General features: G+C 35.2%; 1 protein-coding gene across 1 annotated transcript in view; it reads right to left on the reverse strand.

Moving 5' to 3' along the window:
* Nucleotides 1-12,324, reverse strand: part of PXDN (peroxidasin) — an 87,158-nt gene that overhangs the window by 17,486 nt on the left and 57,348 nt on the right. Inside the window, exons 14-18 of the mRNA XM_021551105.3 lie at nucleotides 11,553-11,709; nucleotides 8,004-8,112; nucleotides 7,404-7,561; nucleotides 1,539-3,042; nucleotides 569-703 (exon numbers count right to left, since the gene is read on the reverse strand). Coding sequence (XP_021406780.1) covers nucleotides 569-703; nucleotides 1,539-3,042; nucleotides 7,404-7,561; nucleotides 8,004-8,112; nucleotides 11,553-11,709 — 2,063 coding nt within the window. The remainder of the gene's footprint in view (nucleotides 1-568; nucleotides 704-1,538; nucleotides 3,043-7,403; nucleotides 7,562-8,003; nucleotides 8,113-11,552; nucleotides 11,710-12,324) is intronic.

Below are 12,324 nucleotides of genomic sequence, written 5' to 3' on the forward strand. Positions count from 1 at the left end.
TATATTTAGAGTATTTTTACTTTGAATCATTTTAATTATATATATATATATATATATACACACAATTATATAATTAGAATTTAAAGTAATTTAAAAACAATTATCAAATTATGGTCTTTGAATTACCCTGTCTGTTTTTAGCACTTTTTTTGGTGCATAGACTGTTATACTGTAGTATGCATAGGGTTATATATACAGAGTGATACTGTTCCAACCTATGCTTAAGTAACAACCACAATTTCTTTGCCAATAAAATAACTCAATAACAATGAGAGAAGCATCATTGTTTCAAAAAGGTAAATTACTTGAATATTTGGCAAAAAGAAACTCAGCATGTGTTGGCTGTTGTGTTTTTGGGAGTCAGTATGATATTCACCACAAAAAGTAACAGAATTAATAATCATGGCTTCTAACAATGTTTCAAGCATGTATTCTTCATCTTTTCAGTAATATTTTAAAATCATAAATGAACATAAAATGGAGTTTGTTTTGGAAACAAGACCTTACAACTGTTATTAAGCATCCTTAAGTTAAAATTCATTTTGGTTTCCATAGTATTTTAATGTACCTGTCTCCATCCCGAATACGCCTGAACTGCGTGCTTAACAGACACATCAAAGTTGGCCCCAGTCGACTCCCTGGAACTAAGTCTTCCACCATTAGAGCAGGAAATAGGTCTATGTTCAGTGGGGAGCCATACAACCTATAAATTGAAAAATACAAATATGGAATAACAAATATTTTTTTATTTACAAACTAAACAGTAAATGGTGAAGCTAAAATAACTAACAAAAAACTCACAGGAAAAAATGTAGTGATAACACTACATCTTTTGTGAACAAGTTGTGAGTGTATACAGAAGAAATCCTGCAATGCAGTTTCTATACACCATGTGGGTCTGCACGTCTAACCTGCAATTTTTTTTCTCCTAGCAGCCTTCTTCTGATTTCTTAGAATTGTTTCTTTTTTATAGCTTCTATTTCCTGTGCCTCTGTAAACCAATTTTATATTTCTATAGCTGAGACTAATTCTCTGTCTTTAATTTTGAGCAAATAAGCTAGGGGGCTGGTAGATGTAGATTTAATTTCAAACACTGAATCTCTAAAGAAGAACTCATTACTGGTAGTGAAGGATGTCCACATGACAGTACAGTGGACGCTACTGACATTTGTTTCACTGTACAGAATTAATGGAATTGAACATCTAAAACTTGCATGAAGTTGTCATTTAATATGGCCTTAGCATTCATATGTAACAGCATTTACAAAACTAGGCATTTCCAATTAATAATTTCATGAACACATGCAGTATATATTACTGTATATATACTGCATATACTCTTACTGTTCATAGAGATGTAGAAGCAGAGAAATTATCTGAATGTGGAAATTGTTAACATATATTTTCTGGTACTGATGGAAGTTTCTTAAAAATCTGTTAAGACTTTCTTAGCAAGTATCTTTTTCTAGATAAGACATTCAGATACGGTTTTTGCATGCACATTGAGATAATTGACTTTTTCTTCACCTCAGGCTCACCTGCTAAGTTTCTCCCTGATTTCAGGATTCTTAATTTCATTTTTCAGATCTTCAAAAGTCTGAGCTGAAGAAAGATTACAGTAAACTCTAAAATCATGGTAGGGAGGAATTCCATGATCTCTGCCTCTCTGAATATTCATAGCTGCCAGATCTAAAGCCACAGTACGTGCCATGGAGAAGAGTCTTTCTGTTAATTCTGTATTGAGTAATTGTGAGGGGACACGCATCTTACCAGCAACACCAAAAAATCCCCTTAGAAGTGGATCAATGCCTCCTTCATTTACAATCCGAAATGGAGAGAAGAATGCCTTGTGAAGAGGTAGGTGGCCTTGTGGAATAGGTTCAAAGTTTTCATCCAGTCGATACAGAAAAGGATTAATGAGTGTGTGACCAAACCTAAAAGCGGCAGTTGCAAACTCATTAGTTATGCCAGAATTAACACTGGGATCATAACCCTTATATTCGCCAAGCATCTTCATGCCTACCTCTCCAAAGATCTTAGGAAGCCAGTGGCTAAATGTTATGTGTTGCATTTCTGCCCCAACAATTTTGCGTGTTTCGTGATATATTGTGTCACCGTCCCAGTGAGGATTGAGTTTCAGTAGCTCTGTGGCAATTCTGTTGTGTTCTCTAAACCACAATGTGTGGATGCTGGTAAGACCCAACTGTTCATTAGAGCGCTGATCACCAGCCAAAAAGCAGGGTATTGGGCTTTCATTTTCATCTCTCATACATTCTGTTGGTGGGCCAGTGGCAAATGGAAGAAGGGGCTTGCCAGATCTCTGTACAATGCCCTGCCTCAGAAGACCCCTTTGACTTGCCAAGTCTCTGATTTCTAGTGCTTCGTGGTCCGAACTGCCGTACACATTGGACGCATCAATGTATGAAGTCAGCTGGTTGATCTGTTCTCGTGGGTACACAGAATTCATCAGGAGAGATGTCATGCCACTTCCACAAACCGGGCTGGAGCGTACGAAAAACATGCAGCGTGCACCATTTCTAACTCTGGGATCATTTGGTGGTATCATGATTGAAAAGCATGGAGGATCATTTGTACAAACAGAACTGCAATGCTGACCATCTGAAAACCTGGCCTCGCTTAGCGCAGCCACGGTGAGGTCAAGGTCATGGTCAAGAAACTGACCCCACTGCATGAGCATGTGAGTGTACTGGTCGTCAGGAGTTACGGTTTCCGTCCCGATGAGAGTAGTTGAAACCAAGCGAGGCATTGGGAGTGGGTAGCCATTAGAGAGTCTTCTGGGTTCAATTCCCCGAGGCAAATTAAATCCATTTTCATAGACTGACTTTAACAGACGTTCAAAAGCTGTCAGAGAAGCGCCCCACATGGGATGCTGAAGGTTGTTGCAGGTTCCATCGTGTGTCCTGTACTTCTGGTGGAAGCACATATCGGAGCAGTTGTTCACTCGTCGATGAGCTGTACAGCCTGAGAGATTGGCTATCAGATTCAAGTACTGTGGGGATACAAGGTCATTATAGTGATAACCTGAAAGAGAAAACAGAAATAAAACTATCAGAGAATTCATAGACTCACGGTCCCCCCACAGATCACAAACGTATTTGAAATGCTACTTTTCTTTTTTTATTTTACATTTCCCATCAAGATTAAACATTCATATTTTTCGATAAGGACAGCAATAATCATATATGTATATTTGAGCATTAGGTCATTTGAACAACTTCAGCACCACTAGGTCAGGAGGAAACTAAAATGCCAATTCAAGTGCAACTTTTACAAAATGATCACAAAAGGAGTCCATTTTGTCATTTAAAAAAGCAGAGATATTTTCAGAAATAAAAGCTTCATATTGAGACAAATAGAACATTTTCCTCATGTTAGTAAAAGCATTTTTAAAAAGTAACACTTAAATGGACATCAAGACTTTCGGGTTTGAGACTGGCTCATTCACTGGACAATAGTATTTTGTTTTGCTTCATTACAATGAACGTTTCAAATTTCAAGAAAAAGAAATCAATGAAAAAATAAAATAACCACCAGCAATAGAGCCAAACGTGGAATGATCTCTAGGACAAATGTTGTGGAGTAACTCATATTCACATTACCCTGGACGAGTTTCCATACAATAGTAGTGTTTGTGGAACATTTGGCACAGATTTCTTCTGCAATCCACACCATTCACCTCTGAGACTAAAACATACTTATCATTTTCTTGTATTTTTTTCTCAGTTCATAGAAAAATAATACCTACAAAATATACACTGTAATTCATTAGAATTGTGTTTTGAGAACCTCAAACAAAGGTTACATACAGTATGATCTCTGTTGTGGTATGATGGCATGTGGAAGGACTGAAGACCATAAGGCCTCCCAGTACAGTGTTGGCTGACTGCAAATAGTAGAAGAGTCAGCCTGAGCCTTGTCCTTGCTGCCTATTAGGAATCATTGTAAAAGTGATTTTTACTTAGTAACATTTGGATTTTATTTCAGGGGGAAAAATTCTGGCTACATCTACATTATCAACTTTTGTAGATCAACAGAAATGTCTCAGTAAAGTGAAATTTTTGCTGCTGAGTAAGACACATCTACTGTATCCAAGAGTAGGCTTCCTTCAGAAAATCTTTACTTTGTACTCCTGGACTGAATGTAGGCCTGGACCCCATTTTTCATTTAAGTTGAAAAGAATTCACATTATTCAAGACCTATAACAAATCATACCAAAGCACAGTAAGTGGGGACAAATTCAAAAAGGAGCCAGTGGTCCAAAGCAAAAGGCACACTATGAGTGACTAATGGATAAAGAGCGTGGATGAACAAGGTTCCAGGATCCAGGAGAAAGTCTAGGAGGTGGAGTATTTGGCAGTGTTGATGTACGTTTAGCTAATTAGAAACCATCATACACCACCATGGATCTTGATCTGGAAAGCTTGCAGTCAGCAATAAAATCAAACAAGCAGTATAAAGGCAAAAAGAAACAAGTAAATGAGTGAGTGTAGAGGGGTACTGCACTCCCACAGACTTCAGGGGTTCCCAACATGATGGCAAACACTCAAAAATATGAACTGAATGCAGTTTTGCAAGAGGTCGGTATTGGTTGATTGCACACAGCTGGGAAATGTTACTTTTAATCCTGAGCTCAGTCCCAGTGTGCCTGCAAAGACAATGGTCTTCATCTAAATTCAACACATAAACATGTGCTAGGCACAGCTGGCTCTCTGCCAACCTCCACAATACAGGGCAATTGCAAACAAACTACCTAAGCCCAGCCTTGTCTTTGCCTTGAAAGGGACTGTGCGGCTCAAAGTTGTCCAGCTGGGACAGGAGCTGTGCTCAGCCAGGGAAGCTGTTTTCTCAGCCTTAGACTATGAGTACTCCACATGGTTTACAAGTCAAAGCAAAGATATCAGATATTTAGTGCTTGCATTAGGCAAAGCTAACACGCTCATGCAGACATACAGAAATTATTTTATGGAATATTCCATACTAGGAAAAGAAAATCAAATCACAGAGCAAAACCTGTAAGTGCCACTGGGTAATGCAGCAAAATACACACTTAGAGGATATAATTGGTAGCATATTAAAATATCCTGGCTACCAGGGCTGCCTAGCTACCAGTTTAATTCTAGAATTATGTCCAGAAAACTTATCTTCTTTATAATAACCCTCCTGTTTAAATGACCATCATTCATTATGAAGTTATTTGCTTATGATAATTATTTCTGAAATCAAGTTGTGAGCAAAACTTGACTGTGGACCTTTTGGGTGGAATGACCTTCAGTACTAATTTATAATAAAAGGCTCAGGTTCTCTCTTTAGAAGCTCAAGTGGGATGTAATATCTCATGATGGATTAGATTTTAGCTTTCTGATGCCAGTTGCTAATCCTTGATTGCCTCTTCCATTGTAGGCACTAACTTTGCCTCTGCTCTCTAAATGGCTGGGCACTGGGCATTTCCAGTGCTTAGAAGCTGGCTAGCTCAATTCACATATTACCTTCTTTTTGAAGCAAGGAAGATGTTTCATAGAGTCATAGAAATATAGATTATAAGGGACCTCTTATCCAGACCAAGCTCCTGCTAGAAGTAGAGCTGTTTCCAGCACTAGATACCTGTATAGCTGGTCCAGCAGGCTTGAAAATCTGCTAAGTCTGAGACTCCTCCACCTTTCTGGATTAGTTGTTTCAATGCTGCACTGGTCTTCTGGTGAGAAACTGTTTCCTAATGTCTAATGTGAACCTCCATTAATGGTCATTCCCCTTGTTATACAGTCTGCCACTGCGGAGGAGAATTTGGCTCCATAATCTCTCCTTGGGATATTCAAAGATTTTGCAACAAAAAAAAAAATCTCTGACTGGGAATCTGTCACGTTTCTCAACTGTTCTCAGTGCTAAAGTGCTAAATAACACCTTTCATTTGGCTCTGTATTTCAAAATAAAATGAAACAAGTACAAAATTTACTATTAAAAATTGGAGTATTGGGCAACTTAAATGAAAACAGATTTATTTTACTATTCAAGTTTCCCTAAAAGACAGGTTTCTTTGGATTCTGTAGGTCTAAAAAGCAAGATCTGGTTGCAAACAGAATTTCCAGTATCACAAAAAGTTGCCAATTTTTGTTTTTATTAACTAGTATCCATAGGTTTTAGTGCCAGTTTTTGGTAAACTTTAGGTGTTTCACTATTATGAATCCTAGTCAACCAGTTCTCACATATCACATTTATATATTGCTAGTACTATATATTTATAGCGTATATATTCAATATTCTTGCATATGCATCTAATCAGAGAACCAAACCAAATAGGGTGGCTCTTATAATACATCAGCTTTCAAAGAATTTTGAGTAAGATTTTGTGATAAACAATTAATCAAGAATTATCTACTGGGCTCTAATAATGAGTAACAAGCTGCTTTTACTAGCAAATGTGACAGTACACCACAAAGCTTGTTATCTTTGGTCTTATAAATACTTGATAGTTCATGGTCAGTGTTAAAATTTTCAGAAGTTACAATAAATACTCAATTATAAATATCAAAATTAATGCAATGAGTAAAAGTATTTCCTCTAGATTGTCAGGATAGTTTTTGGCTATGTCTCAAGTCTCAAAAGCTCTCCTAAAACTCTATTATTATTTCCAAATGCTTTAATCCTATGTTTCAAGCCTATCCACCCATTTATCTACACACATTAGTTGTAAGTACTCCAGCTGGACTTCATGAGTTTGACTGGAATCCAATACCTAAAAGGCAGAAATTAAACCTCACACCTTTTTTTGCTAGTTATAAAAAGCAACAAGAACTGTATTTCTCATTACATCATGTCAGTGTTAAACAAAGCAATTAGCTTAGTTTGACACTCATAAAGTAGAAAATAATTCTTTGAATACTATTGTGATACATGCAGAATCCTTGGTTTGTAAGATATACAAATCCTTCTTGTTATGTCATATTTTCTCCTTGCCAAGGCACACTGATATTAAATGGTTTTTCTTAAAGAAACAGGAACACTGCTTATTTTTACCACACAAGAGAAAAATCTGTTCTGAGACAGTGATCCTAATAAATAAACACACAGAGAATTAACAAAGAGGATACATTATGGCCTTCCATTATACTAAGTTCGACCAGCAGAAGAATCAGAATCTGAACTTTTTCCTAATATGTCAGTGTGAGAAAAAGCACTACACTTGGAGAGCTCAGAGTTATATAGTGAATAATGTACAAACCAAGGATGGAATTTGTTAAAGTTTTACAAAGTCAAATACTTCACCATTTTTAATGTAATGATTTTGCAGCTGGGACCAAACCTCAGAGAATTAATGTCTCCTGAAGTATAATGACTTAAAAAGGCAAATACACGTCAAAACAGAAGAAAAAGGAAAGAATACTGACTTGTTCCATTCAGGTCAACCATTAGACCATCTTGTACATGATCTTGAATAAGCTGTAAGGTCCTTTCAAATATTTCCCCAGCTCTTGCTTGCTCAACAGTGTATGGGTCCCTTGGGTATCGAAATAAGGCTAGCAAATCATTTGGAGAACGAGGACGACTGATAGATAATTTGGAAAAAAACAGTAAGTGTACACAGGGGTTACAAAACAACAACACTACGTAAATCATATAAATGTTCAGCAACATGATTAGTACATACCTTGGTTACTCATCTCAAAATGGAAGGCAAACCAAGAAGAAAAAAATTCAATAAAATAATAAAAATTTAAATATTTAGTAGTAATTAAATATTTAGTAGCATTTTAATACACATTATTTCAGCAGAAGAGCTGCTGCAATGAACAGAGATCTCAACAAGAGTGTACGAACAATAACAATCCTTACATGTCAAACTGTTATTATTCTCAGAAACAACCAGACACTATCAATATCTTTTAAGTAACAAAATGGTTTATTGTTTAATAAATCTCACATTATTTCTGGTATATACAAAATTAATTCTGACTTCTCAATTAAAAAGAAAAAAAAAAAGGAGATACCTGTCAAACAGATGTGTACGTGTTGAATTTATTGCTCTGTCAACAGTTGCAATTGCTTCCACAATTGATGTTTGCACAAAAGGATCTCCATTTCGGCTGACATTAGGAACTAGAGAAAAAGGAATTCACGTGTTATTGCAAAAATGGCCACACACAAAAAGATATTTCCATAAAACAGAGTCTAGACACGACATCATTTCAGTTCTACAAAGTAAACCCTTGTTCTATAAATGTTAGTTCATCCAAATATAAAATTCTTAACCATTTTGGAATTCTATCAAGGCATATTAAAGTAGAATAAAAATTAATTTAAAACAGAAGTTAACCTAAGTTTAAAAGTCATCTAGCTTGTAACTCAAAACCAAGATAAAGATAAATGCATAGAGTGTTTATCTGTCCTACAATTTCAAATGCAGATGACCAAATAAAAATTAATTATTATTATTAAGGGTTTTTTCTGGTGTATTATCAGGTTTCAGGTGTTGATATCAAGAGCCTGAACTATAACCACTGAAATCAATGCATATTTCCCCTTTGATTTCAGCTAGTTCTGAATTAGTATTGAATTCAATATAAGAGCTTAAAGGCCTTACAGGAATGTGCTGCAAGTGGTACATAATGAACATAATTTACGTAACTGAATGAACACAAATTAGCATTGTTCTTCTGCTGGTCTTAGTATAATAAGTAACACAAATTAATTTTAAAGGGCAGTAAATATTTTTTTTTATTTAGATCACTACTTTGTTTCCTACTTTACAATTATCTTTTAAATACTAGATTAAAACTCACATACTTAATGCTATTTAATAACCATATACAACACTGGAAACTCAAAAATGCATAGGCCTTTTGTGCTTTGCTGCAGTGGGATGTTTGTACAAACTATGTAGGACTAATAACCTTCCTTTCAGTCTAAACTAGGAATTACCAGATCCAGGGGCAATAGCTAACAATTTGCAGAGTGTGTTTAGATTGGAAAAGTCACACAGGAAGAAGGGTAAAGTAGGGAAAAAGTCAAAAGCAAATATACTGGTATAAAATCAGCAGATGTACAAAATCATCTGACATAAAAACTGTTGTTTATAAGCTTTTCATTACTTCTTTTTTTTATTTTTTCCCTAGGCAACTTTTCATTATTCCTTCCTAAGTGTCAGCTTAAATTGTCCCTAGATGAGTTTCAAAGTCTGGGGCCCACTTAGTCAAACTTAACCATCTATACCATCAAATAAATACAGAGCTCTCTGGAACTCTATAGCTGCAGATGAAGCCCCTTTCTGTGCCCGGAGACCAGTCTCAGGCTTTTGGCAATATATTCCCAGCATCCAAAATCAGCTGCCCTTTCCACACTGCCTGAGGGCAGTAGACCCTGATCTGTCCTAATTACCAACTGTACTTGCTTGACAGCATCATTTTCAACAGCAACCACACAGAAACACTATCAGATAAGCTACTTATTTTAGGAAGAAATGCCATTTACAGGTTTAAATTTTAGTTGTTTCAGCATGTTTGCGTGCCTTGAATGATGTGAACAGTGCAAAATTGCAGTCTTTAGAAATCCAGTGGCTGGTTACCCTCCTTAATGCTGTCTACATTAGATGTAAACTTGGTGTTTACTTGCAGGGCAATCTGATTAATGGTATACATTATATGTGGGCTGAGGTATAAACCTTTCTCAGACGTTAACTATTCTGTACTTTATTTTTGTTTAGATTATTTATTGCTAGCAGTTCTTTGTTTAGACTGATAAATGTTAGAAGTTAAAGCTTCTTGTAAGAGTTTCCCACATTACTTTTTTTTAAATTGGTCAGGGAGAGGGAATGACTCTTAAAAACAACAAAAATAAATGGCTAAAGGAAAGCATCTTTAAAATATTATCCAACACAGCCAGCAAAACCTGTTCCCAGCTTCTATACATATGTCTTTATTTTGTCTCAGTCTTAGGAAAGTGTTTTGGTTTAGAAACATTCATAAAACATTACCCTTTTTAAAAGAAATTATGCCATGCAAGATTTTAGGAATTTCTGGCTATGTCATTACAAATAATATCCACACAGCAATTAACCAATACTTATAATCTCTCCACTTGTCCTCCTTGATCCCCTGACACCACCAGTTTTTAAAGTAGCCATAGCAAAACAGCATCTCATATCCCACTAGTATGAAGGAGAAATTTAATTTAAAGTTTCACATGGAATGCAGATTAATGAAGTGTAGTTTCACTAATTTTAGGTATATTTATGCTACAGTTTAGAAGAAATTACCCATATTCAATTATTAACTGCAAATCAGCAAATAAGTAGTTTTTTAGTTTGCTGATTTCAGCAGACTAGAATGATGAATCTACACCTGTATAAGTGAATGAAACTGGGGTTTTATTTCAACTCATGATTTCATTTTTCAGCACTCTTAATGACTTAGGTAATCTTTCCTAAACAAAAATGGTTTTTTGCTCTGCATCTCCAGAGTAGCCAGATTAACTGATTTTCATGGACTTTCTTTCCTTTCCTACTTCATAAAAGTAGATATAGGAATCTTATTACTGAATGATTCCTAGCCTTATAATCTTTCTCTCCTGAGTAATCTTTACAGATTAAAGAAATAATTTTCATAGAACAAAGTACAGATTAAAAATCTACTAAAAGCAACCTAAGACAGGTAACATCATACTTTTGTTGATGCTATGGCACACAGTACATTGGAAAAATCACTGGTACATCTTTATCAATTTAGTAAACAAAATACGGAATATCCCAAATAGCACTGGGAAAAATACCAAGTATATTGAAGATATCTTCACACTAATCTTCAAAACACCAAAAAAAAAATCACTGTTCTATACTAATTTTTTGAAGATACAAAGATATTGTCATATATTCCCTATTGAGAGACAGAAATTAGACAGTTTTCTTTTATTTTCCATCAAAATTAAACTGAAAAATCAGCTATTTCAGTAAATAAGTCAGAAAAGCTCTATGGCCAATCTTTGTAGAAAATTTATTTCCTTAGCCTCTTTTGCTGCTTTATTGACATTTATTACATAGTAATAATTTATAACTATTATTTGCCATTATTAATTTCAAATAATTAAAACAAGATAAAATATTCTCCTTTTCTTTTTGTTTTTTCTTTTAGCTTCTTGAGGTCCATATAATATTCCTGAACTATTTTGCAATAGTTGCAGCCTAATTTCCAGTGAAGTGCTGCAAGTGTCCCTTTGAAGATGCCAGAAGACATTTGTCAAGTTATTTCTAAAAATTAGACTGGGCATTTGACTAGCAAATTCTAAAAGCTCTAAATAATATCTAAAGAAGAAAGTTGAAAGATTCACTTGAGCCCAAAGCATTGTTGGTTTTGGGGTTTAACACCTAGAGATACTCTTATTGCGACATCTTACCAAAGTATGGGGGGGGGGCAAAAGTTATGGGAGGAAAATAGCCACATGAATAAAATAACTAATTTAGTATCTTTACAACTTTGTTTCATCTTATGGGTTAGACAATTAGAACAAAACTAACAATCCAAGTCCTACTGAGTCATGTATCTTACCATTTACACTAAGCACCATACTAACAGAGGAGTATCCTATGGTGTTGCGGGCAACACACTCATAGCGACCTTCATCGGCTGTGCCAACGTCGCGGATGGTGAGAAACCCCTCCGGACTAACGTGAAATTTTCCACTCTCAGTTACCTGTACTCCATCCTGCAGGAAAGCCCAAAGTTGACTTATTCAAAATACACTCATTTTCATACATGATGTTTTTGTCATCTTTTTCTCTTCTGCTTTTATTTTTTATATTTCTATTTTGTATGCCAAGTTTACAGTCAGACAGATTTAGATAAACTTATACAGAAAAATCACAAGTACTTATAAATTGTACAGTGTGTTTCTTTACTTCTAAAATTACTCTTTATTACAAATAAAAGTATTTTAATAGGCTTTCACCACATAAGATCTAGGACTGAAAAATACCACTTGAGAACATATGTATTTTATTTTTCTGAAAATTAACCAACTGAAATAGGTCTCAAGAGTTTTACGTATATCAGTTCTTCATGTACATTTAGAATGCAGTACATTTAGAAGCTATTTAAGGTTCATTAGAGTAAATTTCTAATATTCACTACTACTTGAAAAAAAGAATATAATCAGAACAATTGAGTATCAATATTAGCAATTCCTTAATTCCCTGGTAACTCTGCTAATACTCTATAGTTTGATAAAGCACTTATTACATCAATGAAAATCAAAGCCACAAAGAGGTTACCAGAAAATTATCAAAGCCTGTCCTGGTTGGTCTCAACCTAGCCGTAGCAA

This window comes from Lonchura striata, chromosome 3 (assembly GCF_046129695.1).
Source record: "Lonchura striata isolate bLonStr1 chromosome 3, bLonStr1.mat, whole genome shotgun sequence".
NCBI classification, from domain to species: domain Eukaryota; kingdom Metazoa; phylum Chordata; class Aves; order Passeriformes; family Estrildidae; genus Lonchura; species Lonchura striata.